Below are 25,460 nucleotides of genomic sequence, written 5' to 3' on the forward strand. Positions count from 1 at the left end.
TTTTTAATTTGGGAATTTGTTTTAAAAAAGCCTCTCACTCAATCTAGAAAAACATATTGTTTGCTTCTGAAAAATGTCCAAAGTAGCATAATGTGTTAGCAAAACAACCAGATATAGTTTATGGGTTTATGTGAAAATAAAAGAGGTGAAGAGTGAAGTGGCAGCCCGACAGGAAGATGTCGCTGGCCTCACGCAGCCTCCTCTGTCCTCACGGCTGAATATTAGCGAGCATCCCTTCTCAGATGGCTGGTTGGTGACATCTACAGCTGTTCTCACAGCAGCGCTTTGCCCGCCCAGCTGTTTCCCGGCCATTACGAAATTATTCAGCACTCAGATTGACATGGTGGTCCAGCTTGTTCTCAGCTGCCGGACTTATATATTTGCTGTAATGCCACTATGCTGACAATGAAGATCAGAAATGCATTTTTTTGAATTGCAATTTGATATCCATCTGGCTCACATAATCCCTTTTGCTGCAGTGCATTTTAGTGATCCTGCTATGAACGAATTTCAAGTGCCCTCTCTGGTTGAAATAATGTGTTGATAGCAGTGTACTTACTTACATGCTCATCCGCTTTTGTCCCGGTGGAATCAAAGGTCACCGGGCTTCATGTAGATACGGGGGATGTTTTTAACTCCGGCAAAGCAGCCTGCACGCTACCACAGCTATATTTGCTCCAGCTGCCTTCGATTTAATTGTGCACAGCCTTTGTTTATCAGTGCTGCCCCCTAATCGTCTGTCTTCTGCTTTTTAACTGTTTGTGCATTACAGGAAGTGTCCAGATGGATTTGACTGCCTAAAAGTAGGGAGGAATCCAAACTATGGCTACACCAGTTTTGATACCTTCGGCTGGGCTTTCCTGGCCCTCTTCCGACTCATGACACAAGACTACTGGGAAAAATTGTTTCACCAGGTGCCGTTTTTTAAATCTCATTATAAATCTACCAATTTCCTGTGGCAGTTTGCTGTGCCCTATTATTATCCATCTTTGAAAATGAGTGTTAATTTTGTCAGCATTTATTTTACTCTTTATCATATTTAGTATTCTTTTTTTTATTTGACACAATTGCATTTGCATTTTAGACTTATCTTAGCCAAAGAAAACTATACATACTTTGCTTGTAGGGACGAAGGACCCACCATGAACACAGTGTAATATTGCCTTCCTTAGGAGTTGGTGAAGATGTTATGTTAAAACTACGAAAAATGACTCGGGTCTTAAAAATATCAAATTTTTCTTTTCTAAATGTTTTTATCATATATTGTTTAACTGTTACTTTATCCTCACAGTAGTGAATCAGACAGAACATCTATGAAAATTGGCTCATAATGGCAATAGCAAGATTTCACAGCGCCTGATGAAAACAACCAATCAGAGCCAAGACAGTGTCATCACTCCAATCCCACTCAGCAGCATTGATCATATATGAATCCAAACAGTGTTGTTGCCAATGTATTGCCTTAACGTTTTCAGAACCATATTTAAGAGTACAGTTTAGATGTAAAATTAGAAAGTTTGTGATCCGGCTGCCATTTTGAAATCAGTTAATAGAAAAACCAAGCACTCTACTAAACCAATATTTCTTATTTACAGCTAAACAGTTCTCAATAAACCATTTGAGGCCACAAATAGGCAACGTTTATATTTGATCAACTCTGCATAGTTTCAGATTTTTATCGGAGTGCAGGAGCGGTGATTGACACTGCATTAGAGAATCCTCTGCTCTGATTGGTTGTTTTCCTTTGGGCTTGGTGGAATTTTGCAAATTCCATTAGAAGCACTGTAGGGATGCATAGGAACCAAATTTGTTCACATATTATCTGTCTCATGCACGACTGTAAGGATATAATGACAGTTTCAGCAAATATCATACAAAGTTATTTTTACAAAAGATACCAACTGAACCTTAAATACTTTGATCATACTCACTTTGATGTGCTGCTCCCTCAGACGCTGCGTTCAGCAGGAAAGACCTACATGGTTTTCTTCGTGCTGGTTATCTTCCTGGGCTCTTTCTACCTTGTTAACCTCATCCTGGCTGTAGTGGCCATGGCCTATGAGGAGCAGAATCAGGCAACAATCGCTGAGGCCTGGCAGAAGGAGAGGGAGTTTCAGCTGGCGATGGAGCATCTGCGCAAAGAGCAAAGAGTAAGTGCAACGCCAGTCGGCAACAATATTGAAAATTGTTCTTTCATTTGAGGACGAACAGAAAAGTATCTTTTGTAACATAATTCCTTTCTGTGTGAAGTTGGCAAGAAAACAACAACAAGCACAGGATACAGACTCAGTGTTGTCCCCAGAGCTGTCTCCAATCTGTCTGAAGATGGGCAGCATACGTCGAAACAGCAGCAGAAGAAGAAGATCGCACAGGGCATTGTCGGAAGAAACAGAGGAGGAAGCTGCTGAAGAAAAGTTTGACCCTCCTGATGAGCCATTGGTACATCACCAACAATCATAATCTAAACCTGTCTTCCACTCTTTGGTGTTCTTATGGAAAGTAATAGGAGTCCTGTGTCCTCTGTGTTTCTGCAGCCTTCTCTGTCTCCTCTTCCGGTCCACCCGCTACTGGCCACACTCTCTTCTCACCCCCTCAGCACCAGGAGAGGAAGCCAAGCCAGCGTCTTCAGCGCGTTCCGGCCGCGAAACAACTCGGAGGCGGACTTCGGGGACGACGAGTTCAGCACTCACGGGGACACTTTCAGAAGTCGAGCAAATTCAATAGCAACGCCCTGGAAAAGAAGGACCGGCAGTGTGCGGAGCCACAGCTCCCAAGTCTTCACCCCCAACTACAACATCAACGGCAGGCTCAACATCACCTTGGATCAGAATGGAGTCACCACTCTGGGCCTACATTCTCCCATGTCCATGCCCTCTTACAGCATGGAGAGGTTCAGGGAGGAATTGGTGAGTGGTAGAGGCCCGGTTAGAATAGATAATCTTGCAAAAGTGAAAATGTTTTAACAGCTGATGGAAGAAGATTGGTTGTATTTCATGTTTTGGTGTTTTTCTGTCCACCAGAAGCCTGGCAGTATAGAAGACACAGTTCCTAACCTTCTCCTTCAGCCTTCCCCGACGATCACTGAGCCTCGTCCAGCGCAGAGGAAAAGAGTCTTGAGCTCTGATAGCTTCTTCAGCGATGCCATGGGTGGTAAGTTATTTAACTTTAGTAGTAGTTTGAGCTACTTGGGAAAAACGTTTTTTGCTTGAGAACAAGAAAAAGATAAGAAATTAGAAGGTTTATACATCACTATGCCTATATGATTGATTTAAAGCTCTGACCAGCCGTTTATTAGCTTAGCTTAGCACAAAGAATCAAAACAGAGGAAATGCACTTCAAAAGCCAAATCATTAATATTTTAAATCTGGTGATTTTATCCATGCAAAAAACAATCAAAATACAGTGGTGAGAAAATGACATGTTGTACTTAAACCATCCCGTAGCGTGTACCGTACTATCTTCGCTGCGTGCCTTAACTTCCTGAAGTTTTGTTGCACCTTTACCCATCATAAATGTGTACATTTATCATAGTGCTTTTTTTGCACAGATTAACAAACAAGATTTACTGTTTTAATTAGTCAACTTCAGGTTGCAGGTGGACTTATTTAATTTTGGACAAAGCCACATTAGCCTTGGTTTTAAGTCTTTATGCTAAGCTAAGCTAATCGACTGCAGCGTCATATTTACACTACAACACAAGACTGGTATCAAGCCTCTCCTTTAGCCCTCAGCTAAACTGAAATATAAAAAATATTCCTTTAAATAATGATCTTGTACCTCTCACATTGTTAAAGCCCAGAGACCTATTGCAGATTGTAGATCATAAAACGTTTTGTCACACATGATAGGGTTTCAGGTTTTGTCCACTAGTGTTTGAACAGAAAAGATGAGCCAGCATATAAATAGTTGACCTCTTTGCAGAGCTGGAGGTGTCGAGGCAAAAGTGCCATCCCTGCCTGTACACGTTCGCCAAGAAGTACCTGATATGGGACTGCTGCCCCTGGTGGCTGACGCTGAAGGAGTGGGTGAAGTACATGGTGATGGACCCTTTCCTGGATCTGGGTATCACCATTTGCATTGTGCTGAACACCCTCTTCATGGCTCTGGAGCACTACCCAATGACTGATGAGTTCAACACCATGCTTTCCATTGGCAATCTGGTAAGGGGCTTTTAATGATAGGGGTGGGCAGGTTTCCAGAATTTGACACACTTTATCCTAAGTGCTGTTGGGTCAACAGTTGAGTGAACAGAAAGCTTCACTAGAAAGAAAGTGAAGAGCAAATTCTTCGTTAAGATAATGTTCATATATCATACTCTGTTGTTTTTAATAGCCAGTGTTGCTGTACTTAAGGTCAGTAGGGCCGTGTTGATCCTTTATCAAAGGTTCTGCTTTAGACTATTTGTGATTATCGCCGGTAAGAGGAAGTATTTTTAGCTGGAGGTGGGACTGATTCCATGGTTTGTATTTTTGCCATATCATCCTACTGGTACATTAAAGATTCTGCTAGTGTCGTCAAGTTTGAAAATCTTCTTAAAACTAAATAAATGGAAGTATTAATTATAATAATATTCTCTTATATTACATTAACCAAGTTTTTGCCCATGTTTTCTTTGTCTTTTGACCATTATTTAGCAGGATGTATCAAAATAAAACAAAAACTGAAGGAATATGAAAAATATTCTTCTCTTCAACTTTGCTTATATTTGTTTCTACAGCTGGTACACTTGAACTTAAACCTCTAAGCCTCAGATATTTAAACCTCAACTCAAATAAACTTAAAGCTGCTTATTTGATCATGTTGGCTGCTACTCAAGTAAGATACAGTGGCTTTGTCAGAGCTTTTTCACTGAAAACGACTGCCTGATGCTGGAAACAAGGTTGATCAAGAGTCAACAAAACAGTGCTCTACAAAATAGATTGTAGAGATAATATGTTTGATTTAGTTGCATATAATGCCCAATATAAATTAAAAATATCTTTCCCATTTAACATAATCCATTTGATCATTCCAATGGATTATGTATCATTCCACTTTTTTGTCCCCCTGTATCTGTTACAGGTTTTCACAGGGATCTTTACAGCTGAGATGGTGCTGAAGCTGATTGCCATGGACCCCTACTACTACTTCCAACAAGGCTGGAATATTTTTGACGGCGTCATTGTTTGCCTCAGTCTGATGGAGTTGGGCCTTTCCAATGTAGAGGGGCTGTCTGTCCTGCGATCTTTCAGACTGGTAACAGAAGTCTTGTATTCTCACCCTTGTACATTGAATAGAACTTTAACACACTTAAAAAAACATCAAATTGGTTGTCTTCTTTTTGTTCTCTACCTCAGTTAAGAGTCTTCAAGCTGGCGAAATCCTGGCCCACTCTCAACACTCTCATCAAGATCATCGGCAACTCGGTGGGCGCCCTGGGAAACCTGACGCTGGTGTTGGCCATCATCGTCTTCATATTCGCCGTGGTGGGCATGCAACTGTTTGGCAAGAACTACCAGGACTGTGTGTGTAAGATCTCCATCGACTGTCAGCTGCCTCGCTGGCACATGAAAGACTTCTTCCACTCCTTCCTGATCGTGTTCCGGGTGCTGTGCGGCGAATGGATCGAGACCATGTGGGATTGTATGGAAGTGGCCGGGCAGCCCCTCTGTCTCCTGGTGTTCATGTTGGTCATGGTCATAGGCAACCTTGTGGTGAGTATTAAAGAGGCCCTGCTTTTTAGGGTTTCCCTTTTCCTTTAGTGTGTTATATAGGTTTTAGAGCATGTAAATGGTCTGCAAAGGATACAATCCCAAAGTTCCCTCCAGAGGGAGTTTCTCTCCCACACACATTTGGTTTCACATTTCACATCGGGGATAAGAGCCTAAAACAGGCTAGGGGTTTCAAAAAGTATAGATCGACAGACACAAATTTGGTTTTTATTTGAGATTTTGACAATAATCGAAAAACCACAATATATATCCATCCGTTAACGGTATATGACAACAGGGAATCTGCTTGGAGACAAATTCAATTGAATGTTTATACAACCAACTGTAATCCAAATGATGATGTCATGAGCGTAATCAGGGATTACTTATGTTGCACTGATGAGGGTGGGTGGTTCCTTATTATGCGAATGGAACATCCAGTAACAGTTATTGGTGCCTCATCATGATATATTTTTGCTAACTCAGAAATGTGTTCAGACACAATGGTTTGTGCACTTTTTTCTTCAGTGCTCTTGACCATGTGCTCTGAGAGAGTGGTTGTGTCACATTATCATGCTAACCTTCTTGCAGATTAGCATTAGCGGGCTGCAAAACAGATCATGTCTGGACGACATTTAATCCATCTGTTTTCCCTCCTGAGTAAGATGTGTTTTCTCTGCACATGTTGTCGTGCAAACCGTAACCCCAACAGATGCATTTTCTGCGGCTTTATCGCAGCCTCATGTCCAACAGGGCTGTATGTTTTATCCACTGCTAATGAACTAAGCCTTTTGGCAGAAATTGTGACCTAAGTACTGTACAAAGGATCAGCCAATTCCACAGAGTGTTTTGGTTTCAAGCCTTTTGCAGCAGGTATTGAGATTCACACAGGATGAAACGCTATGTTTATATCATTCATGCAGCTGTTCCTGTAAAAAGTAGTTAATCTAACAGCTCTGCTTGAACACAGCTGCTTTCATCCTGTGCCATAGCAAGGATATGTTTATAGTTGGGCACATGCCACACCAGCAACTGCAGCTTTTATTTTGAAATGCACTGTAGTTCAAGCACTAATTATTGTTGCTAATGCTAACCTATCAATGTTATACTCCCAGAGAGCCAACATTTGCTTCAACTATGTTTGTATAAAGAAACCACACATGTAGCTCCTTGCAGAACTAGCATCTGCATTAGCATGATATGCTAGCTGGCTCGTTCCACACACACACACACACACACACACACACACACACACACACACACACACACACACACACACACACACACACACACACACACACACACACACACACACACACACACACACACACAGAGCCGAGCTTTAATGAAACACAGAGACCCAGACGTAATAGTACTGCATCATATTATTTTCGAATAAATAATATTTCAATTTTTTTTTTTTTTAAATCTTTTTTTTTTTTTTTTTTAATAACCATTTTTCCTCCTGGTCTTTCGCGCCCCCCACTTTGAGAACCACTGTACTAGCTACTGTTGTCTAAATCGAACTACACACAGCCAACACTTCGGCCCAATTCCGAACCGCCCCCTACGCGTTCGCGCAGAGGGTCCGCCACATTAAGTGCTGTTCCAAACCAACGAGTGTGGAGGGGGAGTGGGTTGTCAAGCCTCCAACAGCGAGTCTGCATCCCACCTGACTCCACCTGCTTCACTGCCTCACCGGACTCAACGCTGGGTCTGTCCGTCATGAAACACGCTGTTTACAAACAGTTCCGTGGAAACATTCACTGATAAACTGCACAACAAGAGCTATTTAATATCTTCATACAGAATGTTAGGGTTGAGCAGCGCAGGGTGGACCCAAGTGCAGACAGACAAATGCAAAAACAGACAGAACTCGATCTCCCTCTGATCACAAAAAGAACCCACAAAACCCCAACAGAAAAACAGAACTTAACTAGAGAATGCATTCCTGAAGAAATTGCTAGTGGGAATGCTTTATGCTGAAAAGCTGACGCTGAACTGCTATGCTGAAATGTAATGTGTAAGAAGAAAATGAAGAATTTAGATTGAAATGATACATGAACGCTGGGGGTTTGAATGTGTGATGAGAGAAGAAAGGGAAGTAAAAAGGCTTGGAAAAGCAGCAGAATATTTGAACTGCAAACTTTTGAACTAACTTGATGGCGAATGATCTGTCGCCATGGCAACGGTATTTGATGACACCTCATAATACGCTTAGATATGTTGATGGCTGCATCGTTAGCAAACCTGTGAAGTTTTGGACTGTTTAGAGCATTTTCACTGAACCGTTTTTCATGGCGAGCATTGTGTTGCCATGGCAACGGCATTTGAAGAAATCTCAAAACTTTACCAGCATTCCCACTAAATAAGAACAAGAAAATAAAAGTCTAAATGCATGAAAAAGCAGCAGAATATATGAACTGAAAACTTTAGAACTAAAAGCATAGGTCACCAATAATGTCTAAAATATGTGGAACATGTTGAAGTCAGTATGAAGTCTCCATCAGACGGAAAAGAATGGACTGAGACAGTCTGTTAAACTCCAGTGAGCACGTCATCAGTCTGCTGCTCTAATTTTGTCAATTGGAGTTATGACATCATCATGTTCCATGACACAGGTGTTTATATTTGAGCTAACGAGGTGTCCAGAGATCAAAGGTTTCCATGGTGATTAGTGAGAGGAAAGCATTTTCATTGTTCTGAATGAGAGATAAACCTGTTACATGTGAACGTTTTGTTGAAGAACCGTAAGAGATATCGGTGAAATTTCAAAGCGTGAAGCATGTCAAGGAACCTGAGCATCTGAAGTGTGCTTTTTATGTACTTTTGGGTTAATAATGTGGCCTTTTTGGCAGATTAACTAAAGGAGTTTGGCTACTGTGGTGGGGAAAGGTGAGGCTCAACTTACAATGGAGTGTAATGGAGACATTTGAACCTTTTTTTCACTTCATGCACTCAAGAGGCATTTTGTTTAATTATTTTTGCTTAATTTTTTTATTATCTTTCAAGCTACGAGATGTTTTCCTACGTTTGTCATTATAAATTATGTCTCGGGAATGTAGGGTTTGGGAATTATGGCAGGTTTAAAAGAAAATATGAAGACAAAATTAAATCTGTCCTCCACTCTAGCTGTGACATCACGCACTCTAAAATCTAAAGAAGGCCTCAGATTTAAAAGTTGTGTTACACGATTAATGTCAGAAAGATGTGGAACATTTTAAAGTTGGAATGAGGTTTCTGAGTGAAAGTATGAAGGAGCAGTTAGCAGTTGAAGAAGGAGCAGTTAGCGGTTGAAGTTGCATGAAGATTGTTGAAGTCTGAAGAGTTCTCCTTTGACTTCCATGTTAAAAATGGGATGTATTATGGGATGGATCTCTGGAATTAAGAAAGTTATGAATGATAAAAGTAATAGCCATTGATTCTCGACCGAGCTGAACGTTTTGATGTTTGAATGGAGTTTCTGCGATGTTCCATGTGGGAGAAGAAGCAGCGCAAAATAACCCGGCGGAATAATACACTGATAAGTTACAGCTGATAAATCAGCTAGTGGCTTTTCCATGGTCATAGGCTAGAAGTGAAGAGTCTGTTTTAATTAACTTATAGTTTCGGAAATTAGCAAGAATGCCAGGTGTTAAATCTACCATGGATTTTGTGTAAACTGCAATATGTGCCAGAATGCAATGACTTGGAAGTGGCAACAGTAACTAAGGCGTGTGGGGTTTAGGCAAATGGACAACTGCAAAATCTCCTATCTTCTCTACCTCCAGCTCCACAACATCATCTTTATAACAGCTTACAACTTCTGACTCCTTAAAGGGGCCAGATGATTAAAGACTTTTAGTCAGATTCCCCCCCAAAACAACAAAAATCCACCTAGGACTATAACAACATTGGCAACCTTGTAACACGTTATTTTTCACAAGCCAATCAGAGCAGACTGGGCTTTTCCTTTCAGTGGCACTGACAGAAAATGGAGACTTAAAGAGCAGTTTTTGTTGTCATGATACAGGGACCTTTAGTGAACCGGATGTCTTACTGGTGCAAAGCACAGATGACAACAGTACAGGTCTTATAGAATTTAATGGACAGGAACCTCCACTACACATGAATCGTGGGAAAGCTGTTTATCCAAGGGATTATCCAGGATGCTTAAGGGAGAGAAGGCTCCCCATCTCTGACTGGCTCTGTGGCTAAAGATGATACTTAGCAACTGTGCAGACACACACACACACCCACACACACTGCTGCATAGATGTGCTTGATGCTACTGCTCTCTAAGCTAGTTGAAAGATTACTTGGGAGTTGGATGCTTGAAGACTCTGAGAGTTCAGTGTCATCCCGAGCCATGTGTGCCTTAGCATATCAAGATAGAATATCCTACTGAATTCACAATGAAAAGGATTTGCCATTGGTGACATATCATATAGGAGGTCATGTCAGGCATCAGGCTACTTATTATTAAGTTTATAGGCTAAACTAGTATCAATAAAGTATATCTATCTATCTAAAGAAAAGATAAATGTAAATCAATCAAAGTTTATTTATACAGCCCAATATCACACATTTTACATTTGTCTCAGGGGACTTTACAGTTTGTACAGAATAAGAATACGACACCATCTGTCCTTAGATCCAGGGGTATAAAGACACAAAACATTTCGAGGGAAGCTTTGGTTATTTGGAAGACAAGAGTACACGGGTACAGAGAGAGATAAGAAGAAAGTAAGGTGTACCCCGACAACAAGCCTCTAGCAACAAAACCAGTGACTGATTCTAGGCCCATAGATAATCCTAATGGAAATACAGCATTATCAGGCAAAATGGTTATACAATTGTGACAATATTCTGATATTTCTCTACATCCAATATAATGTAACGCTACATTTGTCCGTCAACAGGTGTTGAACCTTTTCCTGGCCCTGTTGCTCAGCTCCTTCAGCTCAGACAACCTCTCTGCTCCAGACGAAGACGGTGATTTGAACAACATCCAGATCGCCATCGCCCGCATCGAATCCGGTTTCTCCTGGCTCACATCGTGCATCTTCGACCTCTGCAGACGCAGCTCGAAGCGGCGAGAGCAGAAGGCCAACGAAATCTCCAAGCTGGTCGGGAATCACGTGGAGAGCAATGGTGGAATTTGTGGACGCTATGGAGAGAAGTACATCGTGCCGGGGGAGGACAACTACATGACAAACCCCAACTTGACTGTCATCGTTCCCATCGCACCCGGAGAGTCCGACGTGGAGTTTCTTGAGGAGGAGGAGATTTCTGAGTCTTCAGAGGATGAAAACAGCAAACCAGTGAGTTTTTCACATCCACATATTTCTTTGCAACGGACAGAAACTCTCAATATTTACTGTTGTAGTGTTCTTTGGATGGTATTTTCTAGCAAAATAGTTCTTGTAAGAGAAAGGATCAAATACTGATCAACTGGTAAGAAACCAATGGTGCTAATGGTGTTACATCACTGCTATGGGTAAAGCCTGATGAAAATGTAAAACATTTCACATAAATATCAAGAAGTATGTTTAAGCCAAATTAATCCAAGTTAATTTGATGCTTCTTACCTGGAAACATCAGCATCCAATGCTTGCAACAAACTTAAAAAGCCAATGAATATAAAAATATCACTTGTCACCGGCTTGAGCTTCAATATCAGGATAAATGTATTCATTATCCTTGCAAGAATGGAAGTAGTCATCACATACAGAGCATTTGGTACAACTAGTTCCTGAACAGTGTCCTTCACATGCTGATATACAAGAGAGGGAGTTACACAGTCACAAGATGGAGGAATACCGGTTCAAAGAAGTATTCAATGTTTTGTTCAGATTAGCTAAGGCCCACGTCAGAAATGATCATGTTTGTCATATGTCTATCTCCATAGAGGCTGAATCATCATGTTAATTGTTGTCACATAGCTATCATATGCCTAATACAATGTGTCCTGATGCTCTTCTAGGTAATCATACATCCTGTCATCTACAGTTAGGCCTTTGTTATCATGTGCTACTCTGATATTGGAAGAGTACATTCAGTATTTTCCCAACAATATCAAATATATTTGAGCAAATGTAAAAAAAAGGCAAGCATCTTTAGGCCCTGTCTTTACATAGCGTCCATCGGAGCTGTGGAAAGTCTCCTTCCAGCGTTATTTGTTGTCTTTCTAGGACAACAAATCCTTACCAGTGTTAAAATTATTTCAACTTTGACCTCAATTGCAGCTGACCTATTGAAACCTAACCAATGAGATAACGGCTGTATGAAACGGCACAGGCAAGCCTGGGAAGCAACTGTAAAAACAAAACTAACTAACTAACTAGTGCAGCTTTTTTATAGTTTCCCTCTGAAAGACACGGCCAACAACATGCTTCTCCTCCAATTTCTACAGTGACACCTCCAGCACCTTCCTAAACATTGAGATATTTCGAAGCGCTCGGCGCAGCTGCGTCTGCATGTGCTGTCTCCTCATTGGAAACAATTTTAAATTATCCTGCATCTCAGAAGATGGCTGTTCTAGCCTTAAACGCTTTATTTTATGATGGGATTTAAGCAATCAAACCGCAACTATGGTAGATTTTTTAAGCTTTACTTTAATAATTGTTTTTAAGCTACAATACCAGAAACAGTGTAAGATGTCAAATGTATAAAGAACAGAGATCTACACAAACAGTAGAACATGACTTTAGTTGAAGCCGGAAAATGTGCTTGAAATGTATTTTATCGCTGCTAGGGTAAGGGGGAGGGAGAGGTGGGGGTTTTCTGCAAAAGAGGCTGTGATGTGTAGGCTTTCTTTTACATTACATTACATTGCATTTAGCTGACGCTTTTATCCAAAGCGACTTACAATAAGTGCGTTCGACCAACAAGATACAAATTTGAAGAAAACAGAATGATATAAGTACATCAGGTTTCATAGAGCTAAAACATTTCAAGTGCTACTCAACTGGCTTTAGATAAGCCAGTCCTTTATTAGTATATAAGTGCTTTGTTAGTAATTCTTTGTTAGTAATTCTATCGATCGAAGTGGAGTCGAAAGAGAGTTTTCAGTCTGCGCCGGAAGATGTGTAAGCTTTCTGCTGTCCTGATTTCAATGGGGAGCTCATTCCACCATTTTGGAGCCAGGATAGCAAACCGACGTGTTTTTGCTGATTGGAACTTGGGTCCACCTCGCAGTGCGGGTGCAGCGAGCCGTTTGGCTGATGCAGAGCGGAGTGCACGTGCTGGGGTGTACGGTTTAACCATGTCCTGGATGTAGGAAGGGTCAGATCCATTCGCAGCATGGTACGCAAGTACCATTGTCTTGAAGTGGATTCTAGCAGTTACTGGAAGCCAGTGAAGTGAGCGGAGGAGCGGTGTGGTGTGGGAAAATGTTGGAAGGTTGAAGACCAGACGAGCCGCTGCATTCTGGATGAGCTGCAGAGGTCGGATGGCACATGCAGGTAGACCAGCCAGCATGTGCCATCCGACCTCTGCAGCTCATCCAGAATGACACATTACATGTTAATCTGCAACCAAACAAGGTGAAATCAGAAGTCTCCTCAGAAAGCTGAGTTGTAGATGAATTGATCGCACTTCAGGCTCAGTATAGAGCAGTCATTCACCGATTGGAAGGTTGATGGTTCAATACCCAGCAAATGCAGCCAACAAGTTGCATTGTGCTTGGGCTAGATAATAAACCCCAAATTGCTTCCGATGACCAACAGGTGTGAATTGAAGTCTCTCCTGTGTAGGTGTTTTCTTGTATAGCAGCCTCTGTATGAATGTGTGTGAATGGGCTGCCTTGTATTGTAAAGCGCTTTGAGTGGTATCAAAGACTCGCCATGCACTATGTAAATGAAGTCCATTAACCAAATAAGGCAGGAATCAGAAGTACTTTAATCATCTCAGGTGAAATTGAGTTCTGTGACACTTGTTCCAATTTAGAATTAAAGATCTGGTGCTCTGTAGTGCAACGTCTCCGGGATTGGGCGATTGATCCATACCTTTTGACAGCATCCTCCTCAATGATACAACCATCAGAGAGTCCACCCCTTCTCAAACATCACTGGTCCTGTAGATCAATTTGTTGAGTCTGAGCCCCTTTCCCCTCCTTCTTTCATGTGTAGACATCGAGGAAACCTCTTTCATGGTCTCTCTTCTTCCCCTTTTCTTCCTTTTACCTTATTCTCATTATTTACCCAGGCTCCTCCAATAGTACAACACAATTGTATTGTATTACAATATTTTATCTGTTTTATTGTGTTGCACTGTTGGAGGAACCTGGGACCTAAGATTTTCATTGACATAACTACACTGTAGCTATGTACGAATGACAATAAAAGCCTTGAATCTTGAACCATCCACCCGTCCTGTTTTCTTCTGGATTCTTCTATCTGTGAGTGTCCGGGGGTTTGTTGAGGTGGAGGGTTTGTCGTTCCTGTCCTTTCTGGCAGGCACACAGCAGCAGGCCAGATGTGGAGCCAGACCCAGCAGATTAAAGTCACACAACTGAGCAGAGCCAGGGCTGCAGTCTGGCGCCCTCTCTTCCTATTTCCCTGCCATGCTCTGCTCCACATCACACTAGAATTAGGCATCAGAGAAAATGGAAATGAAAAAAAAAATCAGGCCTCCATCAGCTTAACTGGGCATCAGCAGCTGCTCAGCCTACATGTGTAGGGCTTTGAATACGCACTGAAAAATTGCAAGATTGTGGCTATTGAGAAGTTAGTTATGAATAATGACATAAATAAAGTAGATCCCTTAGAAGAACAATAAGCAATCACATTGTGTTTGAATGTATCACAGCTGCTTACATGTGGCAGCATTTGACCTAAAATCCCTATTCTCACGGCTCTGTTTTGGAGAACATTGGTAATGCTGGTAATCTGGTCTCCAGGTCCTGCGGATGCTCTTTAATGCTGGATTAGACTTCGTACCATGTTTATAGGATTGAAGCTGCACCTCTATCCTATAAATCACGTTAAATATGTTGCGCACGGAAATCTCATCAAAATGGCTCGGAAGAGATTGAAAGGCAAGGCAGTACGTCTAAGTGATCTTTGATGGGATGAAGCCAAACTGAATACAGAGCAGGATAAAGCTGCTACGCTGCTCTGTTCGGTTTGAAATGTATAAGCATGTGGCCAAATCGCAACCAATTATGTCACAGCAGGGTTTAAAGGGGCCCTTTTATGCTTTGGGGTTTTTCCTTTCCTGTAGTGTCTTATTTATTTTTTGTCTGCAGAGGCTAAAATCCCAGAGTTCTGCTCGCAAGGCAAGGCAAGTTTATTTATATAGCACCTTTCAACACAAGGCAATTCAAGGTGCTTTACAAAAATGAAAGACATTCAGACAAAGGCATTTCAAAACAGTCATTAAAAAGAAAAGATAATAAAAGAAAGATTAAAAGAATAAATACATAATAAAAAGTACATGAATAAAAAGTACATGAATAAAAGAGTTTCTCTCCCACAGGCTCCCCTCCAGGCCTGAAATACCTCTATTGGACTCCTTTGTTTAAATCCTTAACATAATGACATCACTATGTAACACTTGTACTTCTATTGGCTAGCGCTCCAACACCTTGAACGTGATAGACTAAGGGGTGGGACATCTTAAAGCGGTTAACGAAACATGCTCAATAATCCCTAAATAATCGAATAATCCCCGATTTTTTAAAGTATAAAAGTAGTGTATTTTTTATGTTACTGCAAGGGAATGGAGTTACCTTTTAATTAGTATCCTGATTACGTCAACCTGTTAATCTGTTTACCCCAAGCCTGTATACATTTGTATTACAACTCGGCACTGTTTTATACACTGTTTAATAAGAATAAAAGTGAGAAGTTGGTAATAATAAGACTTTTCTCTTCTCAGGAGCTGGTCAGCCTATCGGAGGGCAGTACAGTGGATCTGAGGAAGCCTGAAGAAGAGATGGACAACATATCAGAGCTGGCTGAGGAGAACATGGAGCCGGAGGAGTGCTTCCCACAATGTGAGAATTTATAGTGTAAAACGATGCGCATAAAGTACAGCCAAAGTCAAGTCAAAGTCAACTTTTTGTCAATCTTTCAGTTTGTGTACAGACAGAGAGATCGAAATACTTAAGCTTTTGCAAGTTATTTGAATAGCGTTATTTCTTCATGTGTTTTCACCTGTGCCAATTTGTTTTTCCTCCTGCTCAGTCTGCATCAGGCACTGTCACTGCTGTGAGGTGGATACGAGCCGCGGGCTGGGCCAGGCCTGGTGGAGGCTGAGGAAGACCTGCTACCAGATTGTGGAACACAGTTGGTTTGAGACCTTCATCATCTTCATGATCCTGCTCAGCAGTGGGGCTCTTGTACGTCATAGTCCATTTATTCCTCAATCATTACAACACTTTGAAATACATTTAAAGCATTTTTTTAATGGCGTCAAATTAAAAGACTCCTGGTTGATCTTTGTTATCGTTTGTTCATTGATATATTTATTTCCTCAAGGTTAGAAGGGTGACTTCAGAATTGTATTCCACTACAATTACTAGATACCTGAAATATTATCAGTAACCTAGTAATCTGGGTCAAAACATAAAAGTAATGCAATCTGATTACTTTCCTTTAATTTTGGATTGCCCCAATATCAAATGCAATGCTAATAAATACTAGTCTTTTGGTTTTTTGGTAACATTGTAATCCTGCTAGTAATCCCTGTTGTTTATAAATGTAACAGTAATCGTATTACATCTATATATGTTTTATGTAACTGTAAGAGAATACAGTTCACTTATTTTTGTATTCTGATTATGTAATCCCGGAAACAGTACACCTTTCCCAACTTGCCAATGGGACTGTAAACCATGTCCTGGGAACAGAAGAGGTCACAGCCGTATATGCACTGGCCACATGTTAGACCTTGTTACTGTATGACCGATGTTCCCAGAGGATTAATCTTTGTCAGACCGATAGCTGGTGGCCGAAGATTGCCCCCATAGCATTAAAGCTTAACGGCTGCAGTTTAATATAAACCTTCCCACAGTGACTGCCAGCAGCATGTTTTCTCTCAGTGGTTTAAAAACCGTAGTGTAAAATAATGAAATCTAAAAACTGATTTCACTCTAATAATGGATGAAACTAAATGACTTTCTCTCACAGGCATTTGAAGACATCTACATTGAGAAGAGGAAAGTTGTGAAGGTGGTGCTGGAGTACGCCGACAAGGTCTTCTCCTACATCTTTGTGCTGGAGATGTTCCTCAAATGGATCGCATACGGCTTCAAGAAGTATTTCACCAACTACTGGTGCTGGCTCGACTTTCTCATTGTGGATGTAAGGAACTTTTTCTGCTTGTTTTCGTTACACTACATGAAAGAAAGGTAAACATTTTGAGAATTGAGGTTGAAGTGTCTCCAATGAATGTTGCTTCTTCTATTTTGTGGGATTTACAATGTGGTGAGTGTCACATTATTTACGGGAAAGCACTTGACAATCCATACATACAGATGGCATCATTTGTGACTGAAATTGTGCTTCCCCCAACAACTGTCCAAAGACCTTGGTCAAACTCAGGAAACATATAGATAAATCCCACACTTAGTAGTTACTATGTACAATTTTGGATTTGATTTTACAAGAAAGATTTAAAAGTGCTGTTGGGTAAAATGGAGGTGGCGTGTAGTGCCCAAGGCTTGCAGCCCCTTGACTTCCTCTGATTTCACCTGCTGTTATACAGATTGCCACAGACCGCTCTATTGTTAGGGTAAGTTGTAGTTAGCAGGTCCCAGGTGAGTATGAGCTCCGGGATTGGAGACTTGCATCTGCCTCACAAATGCTTCTGTGTTTCTTCACTCGTAAGTGCTTTCTGTTTTGATATCAAAAGCCATCGTCGAGTTTACAAAACTTCCAAAAAAAAACGTTCTTCAAATCGGTTACTTCAGGACCTTGGCTTTAATATCAAAAACAAATGTAGCGCCATTTATTCTTATGGTTTATCTACAGAAGATGTACTTGAAGAGAAAATAAACCTATAAAACGTATCTTAAACATTTTCAGTTCATTTAGAAATGCAGCGGTTGAGCTTATGTCTAAACTTTTGTTTGGACCAAAACTATGTGGTTTTGCCTGTTAAGAAGAAAATATTGTTGATCATTGCAACTACCTACCTTTTGTTTCTCTAAAACGACCACCTTACTTATTTTCTGTATTTCATATTTTTCCGTTTTTTCTGGAGCCAAAGCCTTCTCTTGTCCTGAGAAAACATTTTGAGTATCTTCTTTAGATATATTGGACAAACACATGTGTAAATAGACTTTTATAAAGAAATTCAGAACATTGGGACCTTATTAGTCCTAAACTATTTTTAATGAACTTATTGGATGAATTGGATGAAAATTGGGTAAGGAAATTTGGCGAAGATAGATATAAATTCTTTATAAAACTCACTCTATTTGATATATATTCATATTTAAATATGTATATATAGTGGAGTATTCATTCATGGACACTATTCGTCTATATATGCATACTTGTCTGTGTTTTGTCATCAACAGTCATGACATTAGATTTGTTTCATTTATTTCACGCCATTTTCATTCATAGCTTTCATCCAAGGGTCATTCGACAGCGGAATACCATTTAGTTTTGTCCGTTTTGGATGTAGAATAGAGTGGAAGTCTAAATTTGCTAAAAGATTACACAGCAAAAACAAAAAGATCTAAGCCTGAAAATTCAATTTGTTGTGTTCCTAACTGTGGAATGTCCCAAAATACACAACAACTCTAAAAAAGTAGGGGCAAAACGGCTCTTTAAATGTTTTCTACTTGTCTTTTATGGACTTTTGTTATATATCTTTTCTTCAAAATTATATAGAATTGTTTAAAAAATGATATACAGTTATCAAACAATGTGTTGCTAAAACTTTGTGTGATATTGCTTTATTTTTATGTTTGTTTTTTTCTGTTCTTCTTCTTGCACTATAGAAAGACATATTACTACTTTACCCCAGGTTTAAAGGTGTAAAAACTGTCACACGTATTTAATACTGTATTGATTTTCACTGTTAACACTTCTTTTTGTGCTCCATTTAGGTGTCCTTGATAAGCCTGGTAGCAAATTCATTGGGATATTCCGACTTTACTGCGATCAAGTCCCTGAGGACTCTACGCGCTTTGAGACCTCTCAGAGCTCTGTCTAGATTCGAGGGCATGAGGGTGAGAAATATTTTTTCTGAACACCAATGATTTCACAAATCACTTTAACAGCAGTGTTTCTGTTGACAAGTACCTTTCTGATAAATTCCAGGATCATTACGTCTATCATGTAATTTATATTTTCAATGTAGTTCATTGTTCTGTCCGACAACGGGATAATCTCCAGGTTATAGAAAGATGAACCTTCCAATGACAACAAGTCTAAGATATTGTTGCAATGTAGTGATGGCGAAGTTAGTCAGTAAATCGGTCAGTTGGTCTCCACCTCTCCACCGCACCATCTCTCCACCACTTTTGCTCAGAGTGAAATATTTAAACCTGGGTGCAACATTTGTACCTTTTACTAGCCAAATGTTGGTAAAATATGCTAGTAGATTCAAATTACTCAGCAGCCAAAAAAAAGGTAATCTAATGAGCGGTCCAGTTAGTCCAGTGGACAAAAACGTTTTTTGGCACCCTGATTTCAACCTTTCAATGGATATTCACATGGTGTTTACAACCAATTACCAAATGTTAACAGGTTTAACTAAGACAGTGAGACCGGTTAACATTACGTCTGCTAACATCTGCCTGTTAGCATTGTTGTCATTGTGACCATGCTGTCATTAGCATCTAGCTCAAAGCATGGCTAGCTTCATGAGCCCAGAGACACTGTAGGCATTTTGTGTCCTGTCATAAATATGAAAATACGATTATGGCTCAGTTGTAAATCATACAGGCATGTCTTCATTAGATGTACCTTTTAAAAATAATGGAGATTTATTTAGGAAATGTGACACATGAGTTACATTTAAAGTTGAAGTCGCATAACACAAACATAACTGATGTTTAAATTAGCTTAAATGTAATGAATGCTTGATTGTTTAAAATGCAAAATTGCATACCTTAATTATAAGTCCACTCTACAAACAGATCATGATCTAAATAAGAAATAGCTTTATAATCAGACTCGAAATGCTCAAATATTTAAAGAAGCGGGCAGTGATTTGTAGATCTGAAATCTGTTCATCGAGAACCTCAGTGCTGTGAGACTAACCTGTATTTACCTGTTGCTCTTCAGGTTGTCGTGAATGCTCTAATAGGAGCCATCCCTTCCATTATGAACGTGCTGCTCGTGTGTCTCATCTTCTGGCTCATCTTCAGCATCATGGGGGTCAACCTGTTCGCTGGCAAGTTCGGGAAGTGTGTGAACAGAACTGGTTTCATTCACAATGTCTCTTTGGTCAACAACAAGTCAGAGTGCCTCTCTATGAACGACACCCAGTTCTACTGGACAAAAGTGAAGGTCAACTTCGACAACGTGGGACTTGGCTACCTTTCCCTTCTGCAAGTGGTGAGTTTTTATCTGCTGCACTGTGTGGGATTTTGGCAAATATGCCAAGCACGCTTGGATTTAAGGTATTGTGCAGGGCTGAACCCAAATCACAATTGTATTAATCGGATTTGGCTGCTCAATACGAAAATATGACTTTCCGTTAAAATATATATCAATCTAAACAACCTAAACAAAAAGACAACAGCTTGACTTATTCGACCTGCTCGACTTTTCTTAAAGTCACGCCATTACTTTTTGTTTTAGTTCTTTGTGTGAATTACATCATATTTCTATAGGGGTCAAGTCACTGGTTATCAACAGATGTTGCGCCTCAATCGGCTTTCCGAGAGCAGCCCTATAATCATGCCTTTCTTGTGTTTGCAATGCAGTACCCATACAGCAATGTGACATTTTCTATTGTTTTAAAGGCTACATTCAAAGGATGGATGGAAATAATGCACGCAGCTGTTGATTCAAGAGGAGTAAGTATTTCTATCTGCATACATACAGAGCCTTCATCATGAACATGTCGAAGTGACCAGCTGACTTATACAAATGTTTGGTTTTAGGTGGAGGAACAACCCATCAGAGAAATCAACCTCTACATGTACCTTTACTTTGTCATCTTCATCATATTCGGCTCCTTCTTCACCCTCAATCTCTTCATCGGTGTCATTATTGACAACTTCAATCAGCAGAAAAGAAAGATGAGTATTGGCAATACTGGCCTCCATCACTTTGATATTTGCAAGTAATTCTTTTTATGTACTAGATGCGGTTTTACACACCAAAAATTGCACAGATTTAGATATTTTACATATTCCTTACATATGTTTCTTACCGGGCAAAACCACAGAACTTTTTTCTGCCACAGGCACATTTTAACTGACCTGGTTTAGAGGGAAATAGTATCTTCTGTTTATACTTTAGCTAAACTGTACTTGTCCCATTTTTTTGTAAAAATAATGTTTTTTTGTTGTTGTTGCTTGTACTTAGGTGGACAGGATATCTTCATGACTGAAGAACAGAAGAAGTACTACAATGCTATGAAGAAATTAGGATCTAAAAAACCCCAAAAGCCAATACCAAGGCCTACGGTAAAATAATATAAGTAATCTCAAATGTAACACATTTTTGTGATCAACTTTTTATTGTCTTTCTTTTTTTTTTTTGCCCTCACAGAGGGACTTATAAACACAGATACAAATTATATAGACAATAATACAAAAAGAAAAGGAAAAGACAAAGAAAAAATATAGGGAATACCTTTCCCATGCCACCCCGTCCCTCCCCCTTCCCACCCATCTTGCCATTTCACAGAAAATCCTACCTGATGTTTGTTAGCAATCGTCTGAGTTCATCTATCTATTATATTATATATATTATTTATATTATAGCATAACAATTCATCCACATCACATCACACATTCTTGATACTAATAATTGCCATTTATATTTCCCAATCTTAGAACATTCTCCAAGCCTTCTTCTTCGATCTTGTGTCAAAGCAAGCCTTCGACATCATGATCATGATGCTCATCATCATCAACATGGTGACCATGATGGTGGAAACCGACGAGCAGTCAGAGCGCATGGAGTCCATTCTCAACAAGATCAACCTGGCCTTCATCGTGATCTTCACCACTGAATGCCTGATCAAGATCTTTGCCCTCCGCTGTTATTTCTTCACAGTTGCATGGAACATCTTTGACTTTGTGGTGATAATTCTCTCCATTGTGGGTAAGTTGAGATGCAAAAAAAACAAATGCCATTTACTGTTAGCCTCCGACAAGGGTGTTAGATTTTTCAGTACCATTGGTTTATCTGCTGTTTCTTAGCACCATAACTTTTAACATTGTGACATTTGCATTTTTTGCTATTTTCTCTTGGACTACTGTACATGCTTCAATGACAGATTTCTGGCAGATGTATCCACGTCAAGGTGCAGAATAAAAATCTCTAAACACTTATATAATTCAAATGCATTCTGGACAAAGGCTTTGTAGTTAATTCTCTGTTAATTTATTTTCGTTCTTTATAATAATTGCTGTTTTCTCAGCTTTAACTGTGGCATACAATATACACTTCTGGCTGTGAGGAAGTCTTAAAGCTCGACTAACTTTTTTTCTTCTTTTTTTTACCATTGCAACAGTGGAACAATCTGCTAATATAAATACTTCGATAGTATCCCATTATAAAGTTGGTATTGCTAAGATTTTAGCAAACAGTTGGAAATGTGTGCACCCACTAGGCATTGGCATTTACTTACTGTTATTTTTATGACCACCTAAAGAATATAATTCCTGAATTTACTCTACTTTTAGCTCTGTTTTGGTCTCTACCGACTCTCAAGGAAAATATATGTCTACTTAATGTTCCACTATGTTTATTAACTAGAAGCATGCTTTGTCTGCCATTTGGTGCTAAACAGGTTTATTTGAAATGTGCCTCCTCCTATGGCTGGAACCAAGGTTTGTAAGAGTGTTAAGTGAACCAAAACAGTGAAGTTTGTCATTACCAGTGACCCCTTGACACAACTCATTCCTAAACGATCACTGTACATGAAAATATTGATAAGTGCAGCTTAAAGTAGAAGTTCATCATTGTGCAATGAGGTCAAACTACATTTTTCTTGTCTTTCTCTCTTCCTTTAGGGATTGTTCTCGCAGACATCATTGAGAAGTACTTTGTATCTCCAACCCTGTTTCGGGTCATCAGACTGGCAAGGATAGGACGTGTACTTCGACTTATACGTGCAGCCAAAGGAATAAGGACTCTACTGTTTGCCTTAATGATGTCCATGCCAGCACTGTTCAACATTGGCCTCCTGCTCTTCCTCGTAATGTTCATTTATGCTATCTTTGGTATGGCGAACTTTGCCTACGTGAAAAAACAAGATGGGATTGATGACATGTTTAATTTTGAGACCTTTGGGAATAGTATGATCTGCCTTTTTCAGATCAGTACCTCGGCAGGCTGGGATAACCTATTGAGTCCTATAATGGCCAGCTACTCAGAGGAGTGCGACCTTCACTTTGTCAATACTGGCACTAACACCCGGGGAAACTGTGGCAGCCCCTCAATGGGCATCGCTTTCTTTGTCAGTTACATAATCATTTCTTTTCTCATTGTGGTAAATATGTACATAGCTATCATTCTGGAGAACTTCAGTGTTGCCACAGAGGAGAGTACGGAGCCACTGAGTGAGGATGATTTTGAAATGTTTTATGAGGTTTGGGAGAAGTTTGATTCTGAGGCCACGCAGTTCATTGAGTTCTCCATGCTGTCAATCTTCGCTGACAATTTGTCGGAGCCACTGCGCATAGCCAAGCCCAACAGAATCAAGCTGATCTCCATGGACCTTCCCATGGTCAGCGGGGATCGGATCCACTGCCTGGACATCCTGTTTGCCTTCACAAAGCGTGTCCTGGGAGAGTCGGGTGAGATGGACGCCCTCAAGCAGCAAATGGAAGAGAAGTTCATGGTCACCAACCCATCTAAGATTTCCCACGAGCCCATCACTTCCACACTCCGTCGCAAACTGGAAGATGTGTCTGCGATCATCATCCAAAGATGTTACAGGAGGCATCTGGTGCGCCGGCAGATGAAGCAGGCATCCTACCTCTACAGACAAATGAACTATGAGACTGAAGTGGATGTGGAGAATGCACCAGCAACAGTGGGGCTGATAGCCTCCATGATGCAGCACTATGGAATCATTGACATTGTACAGACAACAGAGGACACTCTACTGTCCTCACCACCATCTTATGACAGCGTTACCCTGGCAGCCAGTGACCTCTCTGAGGTCGTCAGATCAATATCCAGAGACTCTGAACTTGGGGAGCCTGGTGAAAACTACGAGGAAACTTTCCTTTGAGAATCGATTATGTGGAGAGTGTTTGTGTGGTTTTGTCTGTTTTGTTTACAGCAGAGAATATAGCTCAGATAACTCATGGTCAAAGAGAAGAAACTTTTTTATATAATATATTTATATATGCAATATTTTTAAGTAACTCAGTCTCTGTTGAAATTGAACAATGCAGAAGTACATTTTGTAACACAGTAAAAAACTTCTCAACAGAGTTGAACTTTTCCTCAAGCCATCTTAAATTTTTACATTTGGCAGATCATTTATAACATAGCATACATTCACTCTCAACACCACGTCTGCAGTTTTAACATATCAGTAAACACTGTACCTCATTCCAGGAGAAACACTAAAAACACAGAGATGACCAAGACAACAGAAATGAACATGGACATACCCAAGCCTGCAAAACAATAGAAAAAAAAAAAGAGAATCAGAGTTGTGAAAAAATCCTCTAAATAAATTATTTTTATAGTCTGAAGAACTAAAGTACCAATCAAACAAAACTAGCCTACAAAATGGAGCTAACGAACCAAAGTAGTTAAGGAACTAAAGTAGCTAACAAATTGAACTATCTAACAAACTAAAGTAGCTCACAATCAACTTCAAGAGCTACCAAACTGAAAGAGCTAACAAACTAAAGTAGCTAACAAATTAAAGTAGCCGAGAAACTAAAGTAGCTAAAAAACTGAAGTAGCTAACAAACTGAAGTAGCTAACAAACTGAAGTAGCTAAAAAACTGAAGTAGCTAAAAAACTGAAGTAGCTGAGAAACTAAAGTAGCTGAGAAACTAAAGTGGCTAAGGAACTGAAGTAGCTAACAAATTAAACTGTGTAACAGACTGAAGTGCCTAATAAACGTAGGTGGCTCACAGTCTAGTACAAGAACTACCAAACTAAAATAGCTTACCAAACAAAGTAGCTAACAAATTAAAGTAGCTGAGAAACCGCAAGAGCTACCTAACTAAAGTAGCTAACACAAAACAATTTCAGGTAAAAACAAACAATTTTGTAGGAAAAAAATATATTTGAACACATACTGTATCCATGCAACTCATAAACCAACAGTAGATTAAGAATTTAGAACACAATTCCTCCTAAACACATTGACATAAGTGGATTTCCATTAGGATTGTAGCCGTTATTGAGCTCTTATTCAGCAGCAATATGATTTGAACCAAAGCTAACATTTACTCATAACATTTTTCAATTAACATTTAAATTATTCAAAATTCAAGGTGAAACATATTCAATTCACAAAACAACTATTTGTAAGCCACATTAATGATTCAGATTTAAATGCTAGTGTTTGGGATTTCTTAATTTATTTAAGAAACCACTTTGATTGAATTAAGAGGCTTGGTACTGTATGGTTAAAATAGCATCAAGTGTATTCAATTCAACTTCAAATTACAAA

General features: G+C 39.8%; 1 protein-coding gene across 1 annotated transcript; it reads left to right on the forward strand.

Annotated features, from left to right (window-relative positions):
* The first annotated feature begins 767 nt into the window (after window positions 1-767).
* LOC307018313 (sodium channel protein type 5 subunit alpha-like) lies at window positions 768-24,519 on the forward strand. The gene is made up of 19 exons (XM_079648508.1): window positions 768-914; window positions 1,953-2,150; window positions 2,251-2,439; window positions 2,535-2,906; window positions 3,021-3,150; window positions 3,922-4,160; window positions 5,062-5,235; window positions 5,337-5,693; window positions 10,592-10,993; window positions 15,552-15,669; window positions 15,860-16,014; window positions 16,805-16,978; window positions 18,736-18,858; window positions 19,919-20,191; window positions 20,602-20,655; window positions 20,743-20,884; window positions 21,170-21,270; window positions 21,643-21,913; window positions 22,828-24,519. Exons 1-19 carry the CDS (start codon window positions 879-881, stop codon window positions 24,051-24,053), a joined length of 4,734 nt encoding a protein of 1,577 aa, XP_079504634.1. The 5' UTR covers window positions 768-878; the 3' UTR covers window positions 24,054-24,519.
* The last annotated feature ends 941 nt before the right edge of the window (window positions 24,520-25,460 follow it).

Source organism: Notothenia rossii (genome assembly GCF_949606895.1).
Source record: "Notothenia rossii genome assembly, chromosome: 9".
Taxonomy (NCBI): domain Eukaryota; kingdom Metazoa; phylum Chordata; class Actinopteri; order Perciformes; family Nototheniidae; genus Notothenia; species Notothenia rossii.